Raw genomic sequence first — 25,716 nt, forward strand, 5'->3', positions numbered from 1 at the left:
ACTCTGTAAACCGCTTATGGAGGGCTGAAAGCCCTATGAAGCGGTATATAAGTCTAACTGCTATTGCTATTGCTAAGGAGAGGCAAAGAAGAAAGAGGAAAGGAGAGGAAGATTGGGAGGGATAGGAAGAGGAGGAGAGAGGGTATGAAGGGGAAGAGGTAGAGAGGAGTAGGGGAGAGTAAGGGGAAGAAGGAAAGGGAAAGAAGAGGAGGAAAAAAGAAAGTAGAGAAAAGGAAAGAGAAGTAGGATGGCGGTAAAGCAGAATAGGTGCATAGGATGGTAAACAAAGCAATCCCGATCATCTATTTTAATTTTATATATGGAAAAATAAAGGTTTTAAAGTGTTAAAATGTGATAAGAATAATAACTAAGAGGATGTATACTTGTAAATTTGTGCATAAGACTAAAAATAAAAAGCAGGCCAGTCCTTTGCTATTTCCAGGTCATCCCCGTGGGCCAGATTTAAGCATCCTGAATGAGGCCCACAGGGCTTCAGGATGATACCCCTGATCTAGAGCAAGGTTCCACAGACTGGCAATTGTGTCCTGCTATACGACAGCACAACCAATCCAGGGAGACGGCTATCTTGTCTTAATCAAACCCACCACAAACAAATTCTGGTAACTCTTTCATCACTAGGGACTTAATGCGATACAATATAGTGATAAGTAGCTTAGGATACAAAGACAACCATAAAAGGGAAACCACGTTGCCTCCATAAACTGTCGCTGTTAAATATACCAAAGGATGGCAAAACACACTTAGTATTTTCTTGCTAGGACTTTAAACACTTACCAGGTTTTGGGATGAGTCCTTGGAAAGGCCTGAAAAAGAAAAGAAAATATACTCTTGATTATGAAACAGAAGTAGGCTTTAAATTGGTCTTTGCACCAAATATTAGGGCCTTGAAAAATGGTGTATTATAAATATTGACACACAAAAAAGATGATCTGGTGGTAGCTGATAAGAAATAATGGAGAAATGCAGGCAGAGAAGGCACTGTGCAGAGGGAATCAACCTAAAAACCCCAGTCTAAGATTTCTTTTAAGAAAAGTCTAAAATTGCAAGCAAACCAATTCAGATCTTCAAAGAGAGTGAACTGTTTACTCATTCAAGAGTTGGTTGTGAAGGCAGAGGAGGAGAGAAAAAGAAGCAGGTGTATCTTTTATTTCCAGCCCTCGTTCAGCCCCATTCAGGGCTAGAATAGACTCAATAAGGTCATGTATACCGTCTCCCTCAATAAAATAGAAGTACCCTGTTATATGCATCTGTTAGAAGCCACAATGACATTATGGCATCATCATGCAAACGATGCCAATGACTTTGCATCAGTGGTGGGTTGCAGGCAGTACGCCCCGGTACGGGCGTACCGGTACCTACCTGGAGCATCAGGTACCGTTCTGGTACGGTGCTCTGGCGGGCCCACCCGCTTGCCTGAGCTCCTTACTTGTATTTGAGCTCTTCGGCGCTTCCACGCACGGCGCCTGCACGACACTCCGCCAAGCAGCTGGAGCATTGTGGAGGCTCGTGGAGGCGTCACAAGAGGTATGGACGTATGTGTGCGCTGCATGCGTTCATGTAGTGGATGCCGGACCCACCACTGCTTTGCATCATTTTGTACATCATGATATCGTTGATATAACGCCTTTCCTTATTAAGCCCTATATACACAAACCTCATCTCCTGGACTGATTTGCCACATTAAGTAAATGTTGCATGCAAGACGGCTTGCTTTCTGAAGTTATGGATGCTCCATCACTGGAGGTTTTCAAGAAGAGAAAACGGTATAGGTCAGTGATAGCGAACCTTTTTCGGTGCAGTGTGCCCAAACTGGAAGGCACGCGCCAGAAACTGCAAGACCAGGTGACTGGCATGCATGTGCATGCCGAAAACCAGAAGCTCAGCTTCCCGGCACGCACATGCGCACTGGGGAGCTGCTCTTCCGGTTTCTGGTGCTGCCCCGCACACGTTCCAGTTTCAACACTTGGTGCCACAAAGATTCGCCAACACTGATCTAGGATAACGAACTGTTATGGCCCGGCAGGAGCCATTGGAGCTGCCGCCAGACTCCGACAGCGAAGGGTCTTATGAGTCGGCCCTGGAGGAGGTGGAGGACTCGGGACTGGGTGCCGACTCCGAACAGGGCAAGGAGAGACTGGTTGGCCACCAGGTAGCACCGGAGCCTTGGATCAGAAGGGCTACTCGGCGGCAAGAACAACTGCGTAATTATATGAGATGATTAAGCTCAGCTGATGCTTATTAAGATCCTCTCCTGATTATAAATGAGACTGCTTGTGCCATGCCCTTTTGCAGAAGTCAACGTTCACGATTAGGAGAAGCCAACTTGGAGAATTGGTTTGCTGTGAGAGCTTGTTTGCATTAGCCTAGGTTTGTAGGACTTGCTGCCAGAGTGCTTATCTCTTTGTTTATTTTGGGTTTGCAGCCAACGAGAGTCTGGACTGATTAAAAGTATTCTTATTTACGTTTGTTTTTGGCTTTCGTTCCTGGACGGAGGAGAGGGGTCAGAACAACAAACAATAGGAAAGAAATAGGGTATATGTCATCTAAGCATGGAGTTGTGCAAATCAGCTAACATCTCACCCTAAGCCATTTTAATATATAGTTTTTAAGTAATCCACCATGTCCAGATTGACACATAATGCTAAGTCACAGGTTAAAAATTACAAACCACAAAAGTTGGAAGCCAAGCCAAAAGTAAGGAAACCATATTAAGGCTCTAGAAAATATTTGATCATACCGTTGGGCTGAAAACTTAGGCAAAGAGCCGAGGTGGCGCAGTGGTTAGGGTGGAGTACTGCAGGCCACTTCAGCTGACTGTTATCTGCAGTTCAGCGGTTCTAATCTCACCGGCTCAAGGTAGACTCAGCCTTCCATCCTTCCGAGGTAGGTGAAATGAGGACCCAGACTGTGGGGGTGATATGCTGACTCTGTAAACCGCTTAGAGAGGGCTGAAAGCCCTATGAAGCGGTATATAAGTCTAACTGCTATTGCTATTGCTAAATCATTGAGAATTTTGTCAAAAAAAGATTAAGACTTCTAATGCCTGTGAACCAAGAGCCCAAGAGAAAGGTACAGAGGATCAGAAAACTAGAGCTAAGTTTAACTGATCAGTCTGACTTCTGCAACACTCTTGCTTTTCTCAGCTTTTGGTTTTATACCCTGCATTTAACCAGACCAACTGCAAATCAAGCAAGTGCATTTTATAATATTAAAAGTTTTGTTGGTGTCTAGAGTTGTACTTATCGGTCTCAGCAGGTTGCATAGATAGCATAAATTGATCCTGCTTCCTTATAGTTCATTCTACTATGAGATCTCAAAGGTTTAAATTTAGTAACTAGATTAAGTGAATTGTATAAACGCAACCACCAGAGGCTGTTGAGATCATGCAATGGGATTCTAACATACTTTCCCCGCACTGGATGCCATTCATGTTAATCTAGTGAGCTGGCAGACCAAAAATAAAGACTTCTTAGTGGAGATCCTTAAATTTCTGGGATTCTCTCACCAAAGACCTTGGATAGTATTGCGCTGTCTTTTTGAATATTGCTGTTATATTATTCCCACTGAAAGGAGGAGATGTCCATTTTTCTCAACTATTAAATGAGAGAGTACATCAGTCATGGTAGATTTAAGCAAGCAAACAATGCAAATTATTCTCATATGTGATATGTGTGATAGCGTATTTAGGAAAATGATACATCACTGCATACTGTCTGCAATTATGCAAAATTAAGCAAATGATGTAAATTCAAGGAAAAAATGTTTCCCTTGCATCCATAGTGTATTGAGCTGAAGTCCATATTTATCCAAAAGCTGCATTATTCCAAAAGAAAGGTTATCTTGACTTTAAGACAACATCTCTCAAGAGAAAATGAGATTGGAAAATCAAACTTTATTCCAAAATCTATATGCCATACCTATTGTATTCTCAATGAATATATCACAATCTTTTTAAAAAAATAAAGGAATGGGGAGAACTAGCTGTCTATTCAAATATAATATTTGACTATCCTCTACTTTGGGAAAAGTTCTTTTGGATGATGGGTTAAAATATTAGATAAATACAAGTGATATTTGTAGACATCCTTGAAATATCGACTTCAGACTTGAGCTGTGGTGGTGCAGTGGTTAGAATGCAGTACTGCAGGCTACGTCTGCTGACGGCTGGCTGCCTGCAGTTCGATTCTCACCAGCTCAAGGTTGACTCAGCTTTCCATCATTCTGAGGGTGGTAAAATGAGGACCCAGGTTGTTGAGGGCAATATGCTGCCTTTGTAAACTGCTTAGAGAGGACTGTAAAATACTGTGAAGCGGTATACAAGTCTAATCGCTATTGCTATTAAACACAGGTAAGAATGCAGACTAACGCCCCTACAGATACCCACTGTTGCAACCTGATGCGTATTCCTAAAGATAAATACCTTGTAACTGTGAATTTGATCTTGTCCGCCACGGCTAATATCCTCTCCAGATTCTGAGAGCCGAAGGTGCAAGGTTTCCGGAATGGGATTCCTGGTGGCAACCCTTCTATGATCACTGAACCCGGATTGCTTTTGATACGCTTGTATGGCACTTGGACTGGGTATTTGATGCCTAACGCCTCACCTGAAAGGAAGATTGCATGAGGAAGGAGTTAAGTCTTTTGCCACTCCTGATTTTGTTCTTGCACTAAGCCAGCTTGGAAAAAACAAGAGAAACTCATTTGGTCCAAAGGTGTCTCTGTCTTTCAAACCTCCCATGTCAGTTGCGAAACCAGAAGAATTGAGGTATTGAAATATCTATTTGTCTTAATTTCATCATGTGGTTCCTGTAAAAAGTGCTCCTTAAAGGAAAGTGCCAATAAACAGAGTGTGTGTACAGTTTATCTACTGTAGAGAAACGATGATGGCAAGGATCACCGCCCCAAAGACTGCATGTTTTTATGTATGCATTCAGGAAAAAAAATCAAAAATCAAAAGTTCATGTAGATCAGGGGTATCAAACTCAATTTCATTGAGGGCTGCATCAGAGTTGTGTTTGACCTTGGGGGGGGGGGCAGGGGGGGCATGACCAGCTCAACGTCACTTGTGTTGGGGGCACCTGTGGTGGCCCGAGCACTCTGTCAGCAAAAGCGGGCTCCCAAATTCCATTTTCAACTGTGATGGCTTCCTGCAAGCTCTGCCACGATATCCTGAACCCCTCTGCCAACGAAAACGGAGCTCAGGAGGGCCACCTGCGGCCCTCCCATGCTCCATTTTTCTGGCAGAAGCACCCCAGGCTGGTCCTTTGCAGTTTCCAGGGTAGTCCCACGGCTCAGATCTAAGCACCCCGCAGGCCAGGGCCCCCAGGTCTTGAGTTTGACACCTCTGATGTAAATGCTTGTCTGTAAGTTTGCAAACTAAGGACCACTGTCTCTCACACACACAACATCATAGATAACACTCTGCCCTGTCCTACCCAGTTCTACTAACTGTGGCCTAATGCACACAACTCCCCAGTAATGGACTCTGTCAAGTGTCTCACCGGGCATATTATCTGAACTCCAGTTACACAAATGGGAGCTCACCCTTGGGTGCCTACAGGCTTCAAAGGAACTGTGTCTCCTACTTTCACTTTTTGAACTTTGCAGTAGAGCTGGACTCGGTCCCTTACCCCTGAAATAAACCATATCCTCATTTGGGAACTTAACAGGGTGGATGATATATCCTTTCAAATGACAATTCGTCATTTTGCAGGCAAACCATAGTTAACCCAAACTGTCAACTACCGTGTTTCCCTGAAAATAAGACATTATTTTCTTTTGATCCCCCCGAAATAAGCGCTTGGCCTTATTCTTGGGGAGGTCTTATTATTTTTGAGGTGCAGCAGGCCCCTTAACCTCGGCTTGCAGCCCATGGATCAGCTCATCCAGAGAGAGCTGGAAGTTCCGTCTCTTGTTTCTGGCACACTCTTGCCAGCCCTATTGTTGCTGGGCCTGCCGTTCTTTTTGCAGCCACCACTAAAAGAAGGGACGCGGTAGCTAGGGTTTGTGGGAGTGGCCTCCACAAGGCCGTTTCGATGGATGGCAGATGCATGTGGGGCACATGGAGCATGTTTCCTCCCCAGGAAATGCTGGGGACCGGCTGTGTGTGCATTTAAATATTTTAGAAAAGGGTTTATTTTCGGAGGAGGGCTTATTTTAGCGCATGCATTCAAAAGCCCGATTGGGTTTATTATCCGAGGAGGTCTTATTTTTGGGAAAACAGAGTATGATTTGCTCAAAGCAGGAAATGACTCCTGGAGACCACAGAAAGTTTTGCTTTCATTTATCACATCCAGGTTAGAAGAACCAATAAAATGTCTAGGCTTGGTCAATGGCCATTTCCTCAGAGAATTTAAAGTTTGATGATTTTATGGCTATGGACATGAGCAAGAAATGCATTGAATTGTTCTAAAAATTGGCCAGAAGAACAGACACACACTTAAGAATGACTCAATTCAAAACATCTCTTAAGGCATGTATACATTTTCTTTTTAAAATGCCTATATTTTAAACCAATCTATTTTGCAGGCATCTGAACATAAACCAAGACCAGTAAAACTCCATCTCTACTTGAGCTCCGTAGGTTGTGGATCCTTTAAGAAAAGTCTGGGTAGACACATCTCTTGGATGATTTAATTGGTTTTCCTCGTAAAGGGTTGTACTGGATGACCTTTGGTGTCTCTTCCAAATCTGTAATTCTAAGATTCTATCATTCTATGACTGTCATTTTGTCAGATTAATGACTCCTCTTTCTGCCTGCTAGTGGCTTTATGGAAAAACACTTACCATACTTCTTGTTGAACAGATCTTGAACCTGTTCCCTGAGTGTATTTGCAATGTCTATTCTTGACAGTCGAGTATCATAATTTTCTGTAAAGAAAGATGGAAAGTATAATAGAATCTGTCACGTGAAGTGTTAACACCACTTTATAATGCTTTGGTAAGGCCACACTTGGAATACTGCATTCAGTTTTGGTTGCCACGATGTAGAAAAGATGTTGAGACTCTAGAAAGAGTGCAGAGAAGAGCAACAAAGATGATTAGGGGACTGGAGACTAAAACATATGAGGAATGGTTGCAGGAACTGGGCATGGCTAGGGGAGACATGATAGCAGTCTTCCAATATCTCAGGGGTTGCCACAAAGAAGAGGGAGTCAAACTATTCTCCAAAGCACCTGAGGGTAGAGCAAGAAACAATGGGTGGAAACTAATCAATGAGAGAAGCAACTTAGAACTAAGGAGAAATTTCCTGACAGTTAGAACAATTAATCAGTGGAACAACTTGCCTCCAGAAATTGTAAATGCTCCAACACTGGAAGTTTTAAAGAAGATGTTGGATAACCATTTGTCTGAAGCAGGGGTGGGTTGCTGCCGGTGTTACTGTTGGTTCAGTGCACACATGCTTTGCGCTTTGTTACTGCTGTTTGCTCCGTGTGTGCGCGCAGTTGCCTGTAAATAGGCCTGCGCATGCACAGATCATTAAAAAATGCCAAAAAACCATGCAGCGGTGACCAGGGAACCAGTTCGGAGGCATGGCCAGCCTGGGTCACTGCCAGTTCTGCGACCCAGGCTAACATTCCACTACCGATTCACCCAAAGAGGTGCAAACCAGTAGCAATCCACCTCTGGTCTGAAGTGGTGTAGGGTTTCCTGCCCAAGCAGGGGGTTGGACTAGAAGACCTCCAAGGTCCCTTCCAACTCTGTTATTCTATTCTATTCTATTCTGTCCTACTTCTTCCCTGCCAAGTAGAATTGGGATCCATTATAACCCATGTTATAGGGACAGGAAACAATGGTTTGCTCCATTAAAGATGTGAGCAGGGAATACTTTTTCCTCCTTATTTTTAAGATTAAAAAGTGCCGTGCCAGGACGTTTCTCTTTCAGCAAACACTTTTTTCCAATTTTAAACTTTTTTTGATAGTTTCCCGCTAACTTTTTGTTCTGAGATTGGATTTGCAATTTGCCCAAGAGTCTCGTCAATTGAATAGCATAGAAAGCCGTGCCATTAAAAACAACAAAGTAAATGGGGAAGACTTTTAGCAACTAGGTAAAAGATATTAATGTAATACATATGAAAATAGGTCTAGTTCTCCCTGAGATGGCAAATCTATATATATAAAAACAGCTCTGTGTGTGTTTGTGTGTGTGTGTGTGTGTGTGTGTGTGTGTGTTCCAACATAATTCTGGAACACCTTGAGCAATGTCAACCAAACCTGGTACACAGATGACTTACTCCCTGGAAAGTGGGGGTAAGACACCCCTAACACTCCTTGGGGGGTGGTGTTCTTTTAAGATATAGCCTGTTGTGTCTTAAAATCGCTTCTACTGTACTGCCATAAAATGGCTTCTACTGTGCAGCGCAGTGGAGTTGCCATGGTAATGGCTTCACCATACTCCACAAGGGGGCTCCCTCTGGTAAGGGGGAAAATCCAACATTAGAAATTGCATTTGGTCTGGACATTTCCCCCCTATTAATAAATACCCGGAGAAGCCCAGGTTATCGGCTAGTATATATTTAAATATCACAGTTCATAACAGATGGGAGCTCAGACAAAAGAAAATCCCCTCATGCAAATTAATTACATCCCCAAGTACAGATTAGCATGTGAAAAGTGCAGCTAGCAACATCCTGTCCTTCCTCAGATAACTAAGTTTTCCATTTGCAGATTGGTTCATTCTTTTCTTTTGAATGGAGTCGCATTCCATCAAGGGACCTTTATTTGAAACATAAACAGACAATCTGTCTCATGCTAAATTTTGCAAACAAAGCACATCATCTCCAACAGCCGGGCAACAGCAGCACATTTCTACACACTTTTTGGAAGAATGGCAGATTCTACGGATTGGCAATCCAGTGGGAGGGCCTTCAAAATACAACAGGGCTGACATCAGTGGTGGGATTCAATCACTGTAACAACTGGTGTGCTTTGCGCGCGCACATTGCATTTGAAATCAACACTAAACCTTACCTTTTCCTGCAGCCCCAGTGAGTAAAGCAGCTGAGACGCGGCAATCCGTTCTGCCGCATCGATCAGCTGGGCTTCAAACAAGGGAAATATAGGACGGAATAGAGCAAGGGCGGAACTACCAGTTCACCCGAACTGGTCCGAACTGGCTGAATCCCACCCTTGGCTGACATGCAGAAAACTACACTGCAAGTTACACAATCAATTGAAGCCATAATGTCCCCAAGGGGATGTCTAAAAGGTCAAAATGACAGCCACAAATCCTACCTCATCCCGGTTCTCACCTTGAAATCCTGATCTTTTTACAGGTTCCTCAATGGGCTCAATGGAGACTCTATCATTGGCTGTCAACACAAAGAAAAGGTGTTTAGATATATTTTCCATCTTGAAGTTTAGGAGTTAGTCATACGGCACCTGCATGCAGTGGGGTACTCGTGATACCTCCAGATTGTGTTCAACGCTGATTATGTTTTCAAACAGTAGAAAGGGGCGAAAACTTTTCAAGAGCACCAAATCACATGAGATTTCAGTGCTGGCTTAAAATTTTAGATAAGAACAGGGTCATTTTGTGTGGATTCAGAGAGAATGCCAAAAATCTCACGAGGTTTTTAGGGGGCTCACCCGAGATTACAATCTTTTCACCTGAAATTACAGCAGTGTGAGGGGTGAGATTGCCAAATTCATGCAACATGTGGCAATTTGAGATTATATGCCATCAAGTCATTACTGACTCTTAGCCACCGCAGATTTTCTCCCTTGGCAATTTGAGGAACTCTTGGTAAGTTTAATGCTAACCTACATGGTGTACAAGGCCATAAAGGCTGCCCATTTGTGCTGAATGATTCTTCGAGATCTATATATTTTTAAAGCAGAAAATGATCTTAGAGAGGTAGTTTGGCCTAGTGCCCTGATGGCGAACCTATGGCACTCTCAATTCAGAGGTGGGTTCCTACCAGTTCGCACCTATTTGGTAGAACCGGTTTGTCTAATCTACCGAACCGGTTAGAAGAGGTCCCACCAGTGGACCTGGAAAGCAGGCCACACCTACAGAAGAGGTTCCAAAATTTTTTGAAACCCACCACTGGTCCTTGGATATGATTATTCTACACTATCATGCTCATATTTATAAAACTCAGTGCCTCTGTGAAAGGTAAGGATGACTACTGCGTTTGTGGTGCAATCAGAACATTGCGTGTCTTGAAGTTGTTTTAACGCAAACCAAAGATGCCTTTTAAAAAACAAATTTACATCATATTCATGCCAGTGCTGTGTGTGAGGTAATTTAAGGTGGTTCTGACAAGTGTTGTCGGCATCTTCATATCCGGTCACATGGGTGGCAAGCCACTCCCATCTGGTCACATGGGCTGCAAGCCACTCCCACAAAGGAGGCTACACCCAGAGTAGGTTCGAACAATTTTTGAAACCCACTACTACGTCCGTTGCAGCGTGCGTGCATGTGCCGGCCAGCTGATTTTCGGCCTTCCGGGGGGTTGGGGAGGCCGTTTTTGCCCTCCTCAGGCTTCAGGAAAGTCTGCTGAGCCCGGGGAGGGCAAAAAATGGGCCCAATGAGCCTACTGGAAGTTCAGAACTTCCAGTTGGCCCATTGGGCCCATTTTTCACCCTCCCCAGGCTGTGGAGGCTTTCCTGGAGCTAGGGGAGGACGAAAACGGCCTCCCCCTGCCCCCCGGAGGAAGTATCAGGCTCAGCTTGGAGGCGAATAGTATGGCACACTGGGGGGGGAGAGTGGGGGGGTTGTGCAAGCATGCGCATATGGGGGCGCTATTGCGCGCACCCTCACATTTTTGGCACCCAACAACAAAAAGCTTAGCCATCACTGGCTTAGTGGTTGAGACACCAGCTAGAAAGCAGGAGACAGTGAGTTCAAGTATGGCTTTGGCCATGAAAGTCAGCTGAGTGACCCTGGCTCAAGTCACTCTCTCTTAGCCCAACCCACCTCACAGGGTTCTTGTTGTGGGGAAATTAGGAGGAGAAAGATTTGTTTGATATGAAAGTTGTGTTTTATTGCTTTATTTTTTCTTACTCACGTATTGTCTTATGTTTTGTCTTGCACTCCCCCTCCCATGAATTGTAAGCCGCCCTGAGTCCCCTCAGGGAAAAGGGCGGCCTATAAATCACAAATAAAATCTAAAATCTAAAATCTAAATATATTTACCGCCTTGAGTTATTTGTAAACATAATAATGATGGGATACAAATCAATCAATCAAAAAAAAATTAAATGATCTTCAATGCCTGGGCAAAACTCTTTTGTTTCTTTCTTGTTTTGCATTTGGTAAAAAAAAAAAATCAGCACAGCCTTGTGGGTGGATGTAATTCTTTTACATATTGATGCTTTAATGTAGTGATAATAATCAGCATTTCTTGATCTTATTTTCTTTTGTTACCTCTTCAGTAATTTGGATTCAGAGGTGAAAAGGTACTTCAGTGCATGCAGGGATCACTCCATGGTGCTAATATACATGCCACATATTATATATCATGCATATATAACCACATGGGTTCCAATGCCAATCTGGACTAATATTTCATGCTTATAAGGAAAAGCACTCTAACGAACAAAAAATGTAAGACATAGTAAGCTTGCTCATTTTTCAGTTGACAAGATTCTCTTGATTTCTTCAAAGACAATAATCAACTACTAGGAATCCACACATCCTTACCTATTGCTCCTGAGCTATCTGAGGTCATTTCTTTCATTCCTTCTGTAAGAAGTTCTGGCCTGAAAGATATTATCAGAGAAATAATATATTAAGGTCAGTGGTTTTTGCACTAGTTGGTAGCAACAGCAGCTTTCTGGGTTTACTGACAAAGAATCTCAGTTCTCACTGGGCATTTAAGGGACAGAAGCTGAATGCTCTAAAAAAAGTCTTTGCCATTTTGCCTTCCTTTAAAAACCGTATTCTTCTTCTATTGCCTGTCACTCTAGCTTCTAGAGGACTATTGCTTTTACTGGCTTGTCACTGTCTGTAGCAGAAGGGAATATTCCTAGCAGAGACAACAGTGGAAGTTTTTAAGAAAATATTGGATAACCATTTGTCTGAAATGGTATAGGGTTTCCTGTTTAAGTAGGGGTTTGGTTTAGAAGACCTCCAAGGTCCCTTCCAACTCTGTTATTCTATTCTATTCTATTCTATTCTATTCTATTCTATTCTGTTATTTCTTTTTTTTAGACCAAGAACTGTACTAGATTGTAACCCAAAAGTTAAATAACTCACAGGCAACTAAATTTAGTTCATCTTTAAATCTAATCCAAATTAAATGCAATCAATTAAATAGGCTGAATGGGATTACTTCCATAAATTTTGTAACTTTTTACCCCTTCCATCTAATTGAAAATTAATATTTTAAAGGGATCCTCTATGAGGTATGCCTAAGAGAACCCAAGGAGACAAAATTCTGCAATCAGAAACAGGCAGGATTATAAGATTAAGATTTTATTTAGGGAGTAAAACACTGAATAATCTCAAGGCTCAGGCTTAGAAACAACTGCTAGATTTTTTTTCCTGCTGCAGATTTTTCAGGCAGCGCACAACAGGCATATTCATGCTATTATGAACGTAGTGTAGTCCAATATATATGTTTCCGAAACTATACATTTGAAACTTCAGGATTTTGGGCTGGTAGAAATATCTTCCTGCCCAAAGTGGAAAATACAGTATATCACAGAAGTGAGTACACCTTCTCACATTTTGTAAATATTTAAGCATATCTTTTCATGTGACAACACTAAAGAAATGACATTTGGCTACAATGTAAAGTAGTGAGTATACAGCTTGTATAACAGTGTAAATGTGCTGTCCCCTCAAAAAATTGGACATTATCACTTAGGGGTGTTGCCAGCAGTTTAGACATTAATGGCTGTGTGTTGTGTTATTTTGAAGGAACAGCACATTTACACTGCTATACCCTAACTCTTATACTAAATCAAAATGCAAAACTTTCTGGTTTATAGTTATTTTCGTACCTAAAACAGAAAGTTCTGAACACATCCATTCTTATGCCCGACAATAAAAACACAATAATGGAGAGTGAGCAGTAATATATGAACATTCTATACCAACACAATCCTGCTATTGAAAAGGCTATCTTAGTCTGTCTTTCAAACCAAGCCAAAGGTATTAGATTTTAAACAGATCACAATGAATTATTAACTTCCAGCAAGTTAATAATTGGGGTATTAGATGCAATACCCCAATTATTAGGGGAATTAGATGCAATACGACTATGATATGCTTTCATTCTGAGAGAGAGAGAGAGAGAGAGAGAGAGAGAGAGAGAGAGACAGAGAGACAGAGAGAGAGACAGAGACAGAGAGAGACAGAGAGAGACACAGAGAGAGACACAGAGAGAGTGTCAGTCAGTCAGTCAGTCACGTAAGAGAAAAAATAACATTCACCTTACCTTTTGATAACAAATCGAATTCTGCTGCTTGCCTGAAGAATCTTCTTTAGCTTTGCAATGCCAAAACAGTTGGGCCGTCTGAGTAGGATGCCGTCGGGCAAGCCCACCACAAAAAGGTCTTCTGGGTACATCAAGAATTTGGAGTACGGGACTTTAACAGGCTCAGAAATTCCTATGGCTTTTGCTGTGGAGGTAAGCATGTCGCTTCAGAAAGGCACACTGCCATGGTTTCCATTAAAGAAAAGTCCTGCTAACTTGGGGGAGGAATCTGCTTTGGACCGAAGTACTAAAAGCAGAGGTCCATTGCTTAGGAGCCCTCCTGGATTTATATTCATTAGCCAGAGGATCAAACCAGGTGACTGATCTCTCCCCACTAAGGAATCACTATCACAAAACAATTTGCTCAGTTGCCAAGGAACTACATGCTCCTCTCTCATTTCCACTCAAAATCTGACTTCGTAACTGAACAAACATGGCTGCCTTGCAAGTCTTGGCATCCCACTCCGCTATCCATGCTGGATGTGTTGATTAGGGATGCTGCCAATATAATTTAGCAACTTCAGCACCATTCGCAAATGAAAGGAGTCCAGTGAATATCATAGCTCATCTAGGAGCCATTGGTTGTCAATTCCAGTTTTTATTTATTTTATTTTATCATGTATTAGACAACATATAGAAGTATAAACATGTTTTTGGATACATGAAATGGATACGAATAAAAAGAAAGATTAGGACAGGGACAGTAGGAACGTTGGTGTGCTTATGCACGCCCCTAACAGACCTCTTAGGAATGGGGTGAAATCAACAGTAGACAGTCTAAGGTTAAAGTTTTGGGGGTTTGAGGAAGAAACCACAGAGTCAGGTAGTGCATTCCAGGCACTGACCACTCTGTTGCTGAAGTCGTATTTTCTGCAATCGAGTTTGGAGCGATTTACCTTGTATCTATTGTGTGCTCATGTATTGTTGCGGTTGAAGCTGAAGTAGTCATTGACATGTAGGACATTGTCGTGGACAATTTTATGTACTACGCTTAGGTCAGACTGAAGGCCGCATAGTTCTAAGTTCTCTAAGCCCAAAATTTCAAGTCTGGTGGCATAAGATATTCTGTTGTGAGCAGAGGAGTGGAGGACTCTTCTTGTGAAGTATCTCTGGACTCGCTCAATTGTATTAATGTCTGATATGCAGAGCGGGTTCCATACAGATAAGATGTATTCTGATGAATTGGTCTAGCAAATGTTTTGTGTGCTCTGGTTAGCAGTACTATATTACCAGAGAAAAAGCTATGCAAGATTAGGTTAACAATTCTTAGTGACTTTTTGGCAATGTTATTACAATGGGCTCTAGCCCTTAGATATGAGTACTCCAAGGTCCTTGACACAGTTATTCCAGCTTCCTTGAGACTGTTGCTTAGACCCTGCTTGTAATGATCTATCCAGGGGGCCATTAAAGAGCACATGGAGGGGGATTCAGATTTTGTGCCTAACCCCCATGCTTTTTGTATCTTGGTGAAATATTTGTGGAGAGGAATATACATGCATGAAAGCTGTCACAAGGAAAAAGGAGTAGATTTGTTCTCCCTAGCAACTGAAGGGAAGAAAACAACCTAGGGGTGAAAACTTTACAGAGAGTTATCCCAATTTGAATGAAGGAGGGATTTCCTGAGTGGGAGAGCTATTAAGCAATGGAAGAGTCTGCATCCATTGAATTGTGGGTGCTCCACCCCTGGAGGTTCTCACGAAAAGACTGGGCAGCCTTTTGCCGGGGATGGTCCGAGGATTCTTGCACTGGGCAAGCGGCTGGCCTAGAACAGCATTTCTCAACTTGGCATGTTTAAGCTGTATGGACTTTGACTCCCAGAATTCCCCAGTCAGCTGACCTAGAAGACTTCTAAGGTCCCTTAGAATCAACCATATGATTCTAAGAAAAGAATTCCACCATATTTTTAATCAGTCCTTGGTTTGGGAGGGAATCATTAACTCTATTGAGTCCAATCCCTTCACGCAGTGCAGGATGGGACAATCAGTCAACTATCCTTTGCTATCCAGTAAAGGAAAATCTTTCTAGCAATAAACTATAGCAATCAGAATTTCAAAATGACAGGTAATTGAATTCCAACATTGGGCATGATGGGGGTGGGGATTCTTATCTTGGGGGGAAAAAAAGTCAAATATCTCACCATATCTTGCATTAAATAAAATTTCTACTTGTTTTCTCAAGTGACTTAAAACATCACTGACACCATCTGGAAGACAAAAATAACAAGTGCAGAGACTGCAAGAAAAGAAACACTCCTACAGAGAGGATGAATGTATATATACTACCGTTATCATATATAGGGCAGCTCATAAATAATGCATGCTTGGTAACACAGAAGATCAAAGCAGCAGAAAATCCCAACAGTCAAACCAAAAAAAAAAAAAAAAACCACCTTTAAAGGGTCTGGAAAAAGAGAGAAGGAGACAGAGGTCTGCTTACAAATTCTGCCTTTCTGCATTCCTACATGAAATTTAACAAATAGGCAGGCATCGGTTGGACCAATATATTGATTGGAATTAATTATTTGCTGATTTTGCACTTTTCAGAACGCTGAGGCAAAGTGCTCAGCCTTTCAATTCTATATTAGCATACCATTAAATGCCCTATTTCCCAGAAAGAAATAGTATTTCAGAGACACACATCCTCCCAAAAGGGCCCCTTCATGGATTATTAGTTCAGAGTAATCAAGGGTTTTTTCTATTCAAATGACCCTATGAGCGGCAGTGTTGAGAGTGCTGTAGTGTAAATTCCCCAAAGGGTCATCCATTACTGTCAGATCATCAAAAGGAAATCGGATGAAATAGGACCCACAGGAGAATGAAATGGCAACCCACTCCATTACTCTGGTAGAAAACCCCCAAATGGACATTAAGAATCAGGATATGGTCAATGTGATCCTAGAAGCTACCCATCAGAGTAGAAGGTATTCAACAAATTACTGTGGAGCAATGGAGGGCAACCTCCACTGTCATGGTGCTCTCATGAGGTAAGCTAGCTGATGTGATCACTGGCACAACCGAAGTTAATTCTGGAAAGATAAATATACACCAATGGTGTGTGGAATGCCAGGAGCCATAAACCAAAATAAACTTGAAGTAGAAATGTCGAGGCTGAATATAGACATTCCAGGAATCAGCAAACTGAAATGGACTGGAAGGTATTACATCTTATCGTAGGAACATCGGATCTTCTTCTGCGGGCAAGAAAACTATTGGAGACATGGAGTATCTATCATTATTAATAAGAGAATGTCAAAACCATGCTTGGATATAACCCTCCAAATGACAGAATGATATCAATTTGTGTCCAAGACGAGCCAAATCACATGTCCAAATCCATGAGGGGAATTGTTATCTTGACTCAGATGCTAAAAAGAGATGTCATACTAACTACAGGTAATCCCCAAGTTATGAGCGTTTCCTTAGCGAATGTTCAAAGTTATGCAATAAGTGCCTTCTAGTGTTTATGAACAAGTCCCGAAACTATGACTCTTGCAACACCACAATAGTTGTTCTCCCTTATAAACAACCGCAGAGGCTCTGCAACATTCATCCTGCACATTGCCGGCCAAAATGGAGCTTCTGAGGGGCTGACCCACCCCTCAGAAGCTCCCTTTCAACTAGCAACATGCCGGTCAAGGCCTCTGGAGGCCCCACCCCTCAGAAGGTCCATTTTGGAGTGCAACATGCTGGGTGGCTTGTTCCATCACTAGGCCTCCAATGGCCTTCTCCACACTGAAATATTTCATGTACTCTTAACGAGCTTTGCGTTCGATCAGTGAATGTTTGGGCGAAAGGAGGGAGTGATTCCTTTCAAGGTACGAGATTCACTCCCACAAATCCTTGGGTTACAAATGGAATGGGCAGGCTCCATTCCATTTGTAACATGAGGACTGTTAGGAATATAATCTAACAGTTGGGTTGGCAATATATAAATCAGGTAACAATGCTATACCTGTTTCTTTAAAGCATACTGTAAAATGTGATTGGTTGCTGTTTTCCTCAATCTGCCATAAGAGGGAGCCAGAATGACTGTTAGCTCTCTGCTCTCTGTTCGTTAGATGCTGGGCTGATCTGATCTGAGTGCCGTGAGCTATTGTAAGTTTTGCAACTGCTAGCAAACTTTGAGTTCTGAACTGATTGTATGATACTGGACTATGTTATTTGGATTATCCCTTAACTGAAAGACGTTGATGACTGACTGTCTTATCCGTGTATGACTTGGACTGTTTGATGGACTCTGATACCTCTATTTCCACGAAAGTAAAAGCCTAGTTAAACTGCAGTGTCTCTGTATGCTGGTTTGTGTGTTCTCCAACACAACTCTCACAACGCTTCTCTGAACGCACTCGGTCTCCCAATGGGGAGCTTACCCAACAAGGACTATCAGTAAAGGAGCTTAGAATGTTAAAGATGGAAGTAAAATAGTCCTTGACTGATAACAGTTCATTTAATGACCATTCGAAGTCACAACGGCACTGAAAAAAGTGACTTATGACCATTTTTCACAGTTGTAACCATTGCCGCATCCCAACGGTCACGTGATCAAAATTTGATCACTTAGCAATTGACATGTACTCATCATGGCTGCTGTGTCCCAGGTGTCAGGTGATCACCTTTTGCGTCTTTCTGACAAGTAAAGTCAGATTTATTTAACAATCTTGTTACTACCTTAACAACTGTAGTGATTCACTTAACTGTGACAAGAGAGGTCGTAAAATGGGTAAAAACCCACTTAACAATTGTCTCACTTAGAAACAGAAATGTTCAGCTCGATTGTGATCGTAAATCGAGGACTACTTGTACCTTCTGGAATAATGAGAAAAGTTGGCCTCAGTTTGCAAAATGAAGCCCAATGAAATATTTACAGTAAATTCAATGTTATCGCAAATAACTTCTTTCCTCAACATAAAAAATGTCCCTACGTGTGTATATTATTGAATGGAGAACACTGAAATAAAATGAACTACATAAATGGCAAACAAGGTTGCAGATATTCCCTTCACCAAGCAAAACCAGGACTTGATTCTGGTTTAGATCACCAACTCCTCCTTTAAAAAAATCACAATAAAAGAAAACAAGCACCCACAGCAGAGACCTTTGCAGTTATTCACACCTTGTATTGAATTTTGTGTCTCCCACCCATTTACAGGTAATTAAGGGAAATATATAAAAGAATATTTTGAGAAGAATTTTTTTAAAAATCAAACCAGAGAGAAAAATATGTACCAGGAGAGATTTTTGGATATCTGCTGCTAAAGATTGGATAGCATGTATTTGGAGAGTTTTGAAGCTCAGAAGACTTATTTATTAATTAAATGTACATGCCATCTATCTCATTGATAAAGTGACTTCCCATTCTCCAGCTGTATAAAGAAATCAGCGGGATTTTTTAAAAAGACAAATCCATTCCCCCTTTCATACTAAAGGCTGGAGACACAAAAGAGATACACTGAAGGTGCAGGCGATTATTTTGGTATTTAAAAAACCCAGACAAAACTTACCTTTCCCTTCCATTTGCTTCTCGTCATGCTGCAAATCAATGCTGGGCCCTTTATCTGAAAATCAGAGAAGGCTGACATTGAGCAGAGCACAAGCCCATAATTGGGAGTAGGTATTTTTTGAAAGAGCACACTGTTACATTGAAAAGATGCATATATTATTATAGTGTGGAATTTTAGATGGCTATCAATGAGGCTATTTGCTTTCCCCTGCTATGTTCACATAATACACTTAGGCTGATGACTTTTAAAGAGGCAGACAGTCTCAGCTTGGGCGGGGGGGGGGGGGGTGTTTAAGCGCCCCAAATCAACAAAAGACCAAGCCTTCAAAACATGTTTTTAGAATAACAGAGTTGGAAGGGATCTTGGAGGTCTTCTAGTCCAACCCCCCTGCTTAGGCAGGAAACCCTACACCACTTCCTACAAATTATTATCCAACATCTTCTTAAAAACTTCCAGTGTTGGAACTTGCACAACTTCTGGAGGCAAGTTGTTCTACTGATTAATTGTTCTAACTATCAGGAAATTTGTCCTCAGTTCTAAGTTGCTTCTCTCCTTCTTTTCATTAAACTAGACATACCCAGTTCCTGCAACCATTCTTCATATGTTTTAGTCTCCAGTCCCCTAATCATCTTTGTTGCTCTTCTCTGCATTCTTTCTAGAGTCTCCACATCTTTTCTACATCGTGGTGACCAAAACTGATTGCAGTATTCCAAGTGTGGCCCCCAAGTGTGGTTCTTTCCTGGAAGTTTCTGACTTGTCTTACTAAGAACATTCTTCTTCATAGAGTGGACAGTATAATTTCCAATGTTTCAGAATCTATTCCCCTTCTAATTTTTTTTTTTAAATTACAGCTACAGATATTGCAATATATAGCATTTTTTATATAGCAGCAATAGGATGTGCTAATTCCCAAGTCTTACCCAAGGCTCTTCAAAGACTCCCTACTGTACACTATTATATTATCCTGGGCCTAAACATCTAACTGCACCATTCTGCAGAGCATTTAACCCATTGGATCACTGTGGCCATATTTCAGCAAGCAAAATAAATGACATTTGAGGCAAAGAGCCTTTTCAGTGGCAGCATCCATTTGTGCTTTCTTTCTAGAATGCATGTTTTCCTGGCATCAACGGACATTTTCTTATTAGGTGTTGTACAGTCATTTTTAAAAAAAAACAACGGGGGAAACAGGAGAGAAAGGCCAAAAACAGAACAAGTCTATTCAGAAAGTGGTAAGAGAGAACTTTGCAATTCCAACCCAGTTTCATATCATTTTTTGGCCATGTGGCTTTTATCACGTGTGTTTAAAATTCAATATATGAATAGCTTTGAGGATGCCTGCCTCGAGAAAGGAGGACACAAATTCACCTAACCGAAAACAAAAGGAAAAAACAGAAGATGGCTTTACCTTTGACTCAGAAAATGGTTGTTCTTTTCCTCTAAGCTCACAGGTGTTTCTTGCTTATCTTTTATTTTAATTTATCTATAGCCAAATACCAAAATCCCAAATTTTTAACATTTGGGGGAGACCTGAAAATCAACTACACTAACCAAACTGCTGCTTAAGGGGGGAATTTACAATCTAGCATGCAGGAATGGGAGTTTCTCAAAGATATATTAATTACCTGCAGTTTCAGATTGAAATAATTGTTTGTTTTATGGTTGAACAGATCTTGCCCTTAGCAAAACTCTCCTACAGGTAGGCCTCCACTTACAACTATTTACCAACCATTCAAAATTACAACAACAGTTAAAAAAAGGGAGGGGGAGGGGGAGACTTACAGTTGGTTCCCATGGTTTCCCGCCCCTGATTTAATCAAAAGTTATAGACATCATAATCCTCGTCTTTTAATGATCCCATAATCTCTTGCGGGGTGGAATCTGGGCAACTGAATGGAGCTGAATGTTACTGGCCGGATGCCTTTCCTGCTGCCAATGAGGAGTTATACTCAGCAGATATTAATCTCAACATTCCCAGAGAGAGAAATATCTGCTTCTACCTAGGCTCGAACTCACAGCCATCTGATTGTGAGGTAAGAGCTCCACCTCTAGGCCACCGCACCACTCAAATCAAAAGTTATAGACATGCTTTAGCCAAGTATGATTTTACAATTGCTGGAATATGTTGTGCTCCTTTGACAAAAGAAAACCGACTGCATTACTGCCAGTTTTATTTGTATATTTAGAACTACGTAATTGTTACGTTCTCAGTATTTGGTAGAGCTATGAAAAACTATTTTCATGTATGCACAGTATCGTACAAAACCTGACTAGGACTATATTTTAGCCAGATGTTGCAAAATAAGAAACATGATCAAAAATTGAGCATCCATTTCTGACACTTGCCTGGTTATTTGCCAGATTATATTTTGTGTTAACTCAGACAACTTGTTATATAAGTGCTTGTCATAAGGCATACTTACTATGCTTCAAAATCTGATAGACTAGTAGTTGGCAAGCAAGTAGTGAGGTTGCCCTTTTTATACATAGCAACCGTAACAGCTACCCCCCCTGCCAATATTTTGGCATATGTATGATGAGTATCAGTGAACAGGGAATACAGCCATTCACTATCCTTTAACAACACGATATGGAATTATAGAAGTAATAAAATCACTGTCTACAATTTTAGAAGTTTTTTCAGAACTTGCCGCACCAGCTTCCCATGTTCTTCTAGGGTCTCAGAGAAAATCAAGATGTCATCTAAATAAATGAGTACTCGGCGGTACAGGTGGTCATGTAGCACCTCATTTATGCGTGACCCGTCAAAACCGCGGTCCACTAAAGCGCGCCCGACGAAAGCGCGTACGTGACGTCATCAGCAGCGCCACGAAAAAAATTAAAAATAAATTAAATTAAAATTAAAATAAAATTAAAGTAAGCCGATTCACATAAAGGTAAGGGTTAGGGTTAGGATTAGGGTTAGGTTAAGGGTTAGCGTTAGGTTTAGCGTTAGGTTAAGGGTTAGGTTTAGGGTTAGGTTAAGGGTTAGGTTTAGGGTTAGGTTTGGGGGGGATAGGGTAAGGTTTTCGCTTTAATTTTAAATTTACCGCTCACAGCGCGATGTTTTCGTCGCGCTGTGATGACGTCACGTACGCGCTTTCGTCGAGCGCGCTTTAGTCCACCGCGGTTTTGTGGTGGAACCCATTTATGTACTGCATGAAGACTGCAGGTGCTCCCCACTGGCCCAAACCGTGAGCAATTTGTTCACTGGACTTTAGAACCAATTCAAATGGATCTTCTTGTTAGTACGGTGCCTTTTGTGAGTACAATGTCCTATAGCAGGGGTGTCAAACTCAAGGCTCTTAAATCTAGTCCGTGGTGCCTCTGGCAGCCAAAAGCCCCACGGCTCATTTTCAGCCTGGATGCATGCCCCCCCCCTCAATGCCCAGTTTTGGCTGGCAAACTGCTGCAGGAAGCCGTCCAGGCTGAAAATAAGCCGTGCAAGGGGACCGCATGTAACTTCCCCCGCGTGTAGCTTCCCCCGCATCCTTTTTTAACCGACAGGATACTGCAAGAGGGGCCCGTCCCGTCTCTTCCTCCCCTCCCCCGGCCGGCCCAGGGAGGAGAACAACAATGCTGATCCAGTTTGATACCCCTGCCCTAAAGTGATCTTAATAAAGGAGAATATTTGTAACTCAGAGTTGAAATAATAGGTCCTTGTGCAGCACTGATGAAGTCACCTAGTTTGGGTAATGAAACGTCTGCAAGAAAACAACCAAGCTCAGAAAGCACCAAGGATCCCTCCCCCCTTAAAGTGATCTTCTCATACTGAGGTAAAAGTGTGAAAGGAGACTAGAGATGAGAAGAAACGATTAAGCACCAAGATAAGACCAGATTCCTAGCTTATAACGCAACTATGAGCCGTTGCCAGGAGTTTCTAGAAAATTCTCTTTTCTTAATTTGTAGGTGTCTGTACTTTTTTTTCTAGAAAATGTTTGGGTAGACTGCAAAGTTGGATTTCTTTTGAAGGCTCAGGGGGCTAAGTCTTGCCCTCTGCTTTTGCTTTCTTATCTGACCCCAGGGCTGGTGGAGAGAGTTAAATAAGTTTAATATAATTTTGTAAGATGCTATTTCCAGGCCTAACCTCAGCTATTGTGGAAAATATCTGCAGCGCTATCTCAGGAAAGAGTCATTCACTTGTTATCTCTTCTCGCTGCTAGCCTAGCCTTGAATCTGGTACCTCATTAATAGTTGGGTTTAATTCTCAGAAGAAATTATCAAATGCTTTAATTACTAGAACGTCGTGAAAACGATTACTTCAGGCCAACAAAACTCACTTAACAACTGTCTCGCTTAGCAACAGAAATTTTGGGCTCAGTTATGGTCATATGTCGAGGACAGCCTGTAAATGTTTGTAATAATCACAGCTCTATTTTGTCCTTTAAGGACTGAGTGATTAAAAGGAAAGATGTATTTGAATCAGGAGGATGCTGATAAAAATAAAGGTAAAGGCTCCCCTTGCATATATGTTCTAGTCGTTCCCGACTCTAGGGGGTGGTGCTCATCTCTGTTTCAAAGCTGAAGAGCCAACGCTGTCCGAAGACGTCTCCGTGGTCATGTGGCCGGCATGACTAAACGCCGAAGGTGCACGGAACGCTGTTCCCTTCCCACCAAAAGTGGTTCGTATTTTTCTACTTACATTTTTACATGCTTTCAAACTGCTAGGTTGACAGAAGCTGGGAGAAGTAACGGGAGCTCACTCCGTTAATCGGCGCTATGGATTCGAACTGCTGAACTGCCGACCTTTCTGATCGACAAACTCAGTGTCTTAGCCACTGAGCCACCACATCCCTAGGATGCTGATAGAAGTTGGCAAAAAGGGATCTTTCTATCTGGCTCCATCCTTGCATTGAAGTCACCGTAAGAAGAAGCCTTTCATTATCACAAGGCAGATGGCCTTTTGCTCTTCCTATGATAGGCTTATATAGCTTCTACATGAAAATGTCCTTTCAGACTGAAAAGATGCAACACTAATTAAATAATAGAAAAAGCAATTATGGCCCTGAGCCAAATCTCATAACTGCCTGGCAGCATTACAAGGATCAACAAAAACAACGCCAAAAGGAATATGAGAGAATTCAAAAGCTAGCATACTCTTTCATGTTATTTTGATTCATCCCCCAGCTTTCTATTTTGGATCAAATGAATCTCTTTCTTTCATCTGAGCCCCTGAAAATGCTACGACCCAATTGCAAGCTGAAACCTCTGACGACAAGAAGTCTTCCCATGTAACAGCAAGCCGAAGTGCGGCACTTGGTGCTTATCACCGCTTCTCCGAGCGCAATTCCTATCATGCGAACTCTTCAGGGACGTCAAAGAGTGGCAAGCAATTGGCGGTGACCTCCGAGGACATGATCTGTTAATCAGATGGAGGAGACGTGGCAATCAAGTGTCAGCTTTTAAATAGGCGGGTGATTCAGCTCTGACCCAAGGGACCAAATCACTCGAGGCAACAGCTCTCATTTAAAAGCTGCAGTATCATTGGCATTCAATTGCCAGGAGAGGAAGAATTCCAGAAGGTTCACATGTTCACAAGGGAGGTATTCCATCCCAAACAAGATGCATAAATGGAGGGGCTTATTTATTTTATATATTTTTAAACCCACTTTTTTTATAAATAATCTAAGGCAGCAAAAGCATATCTAATACTTCTTCTTCCTTCTATTTTCCTCACAGATACAACCCTATGAAGTGGGTTGGGCTGAGAGAGAGTAAATCATCCAGCTGGCATTCATGCCTAAGGTGGGACTAGAACTCACAATCTCCCGGTGATTGGCCCAAAGTCACCCAGCCGGCTTTCATGCTTAAGGTGGGACTAGAACTCACAATCTCCTGGTGATTGGCCCAAAGTCACCCAGACGGCTTTCATGCTTAAGGTGGGACTAGAACTCACAATCTCCTGGTGATTGGCCCAAAGTCACCCAGCCGGCTTTCATGCTTAAGGTGGGACTAGAACTAACAATCTCCTGGTGATTGGCCCAAAGTCACCCAGACGGCTTTCATGCTTAAGGTGGGACTAGAACTAACAATCTCCTGGTGATTGGCCCAAAGTCACCCAGCCGGCTTTCATGCTTAAGGTGGGACTAGAACTAACAATCTCCTGGTGATTGGCCCAAAGTCACCCAGACGGCTTTCATGCTTAAGGTGGGACTAGAACTAACAATCTCCTGGTGATTGGCCCAAAGTCACCCAGACGGCTTTCATGCTTAAGGTGAGACTAGAACTAATAATCTCCTGGTGATTGGCCCAAAGTCACCCAGCCGGCTTTCATGCCTAAGGTAGAACTAGAACTCAGTCTTCTGGTATCTAGCCTGGTGCTTAACCGTTAGACCAAACTAGCTTATCTGGTTTGGTCTGGGGCAGTAATTACACATCGACCAGTGTTTGTCAAAGCAGGACCTGTCAATGCAGTGGTGGGATGCAACCGTTTTAACAACTGGTTTGGTGAGAACGTGCATGTGCACTTTGCACATGCCCGCACTTAATGTGTGCTTTGTGCACACACGCAGCGTTCAAAAACCACCCATTTTAAGTTTTAAAATGTACCTTCTATGTCAGTGCTGGTGAGTAAAACAGCTGACGCATGGCATTCCGCGTGACCTGACAAAAGGGCGAACGACAAAACCGTGCCGACTAAACCGCGTCGCTAAAACCGTGACGTCATCAACGCGCCGACAACAACGCGCCGGCAACAGCGCAGAGACAGAAGGGCGATTTCAGTCAACAGAGGGGCGATTTAAGTTAAGGTAAAGGTTAGGGTTAGGT

The 25,716-nt window shown here is 42.2% G+C and overlaps 1 protein-coding gene across 2 annotated transcripts in view; it reads right to left on the reverse strand.

Annotated features, from left to right (window-relative positions):
• GTF2IRD1 (GTF2I repeat domain containing 1) overlaps positions 1-25,716 on the reverse strand; it is a 169,149-nt gene that overhangs the window by 28,005 nt on the left and 115,428 nt on the right. For both annotated transcript variants that reach the window (XM_087717210.1, XM_087717209.1), the window contains exons 14-21: positions 18,949-19,002; positions 15,586-15,651; positions 13,410-13,593; positions 11,669-11,727; positions 9,273-9,332; positions 6,808-6,891; positions 4,442-4,625; positions 796-824 (exon numbers count right to left, since the gene is read on the reverse strand). In XM_087717210.1, coding sequence (XP_087573336.1) covers positions 796-824; positions 4,442-4,625; positions 6,808-6,891; positions 9,273-9,332; positions 11,669-11,727; positions 13,410-13,593; positions 15,586-15,651; positions 18,949-19,002 — 720 coding nt within the window. The remainder of the gene's footprint in view (positions 1-795; positions 825-4,441; positions 4,626-6,807; positions 6,892-9,272; positions 9,333-11,668; positions 11,728-13,409; positions 13,594-15,585; positions 15,652-18,948; positions 19,003-25,716) is intronic.

Source organism: Thamnophis sirtalis, unplaced genomic scaffold, assembly GCF_051295495.1.
Source record: "Thamnophis sirtalis isolate CommonGarterSnake01/CBP01778 unplaced genomic scaffold, rThaSir2_p1.2 scaffold_6, whole genome shotgun sequence".
Lineage (NCBI taxonomy): Eukaryota > Metazoa > Chordata > Lepidosauria > Squamata > Natricidae > Thamnophis > Thamnophis sirtalis.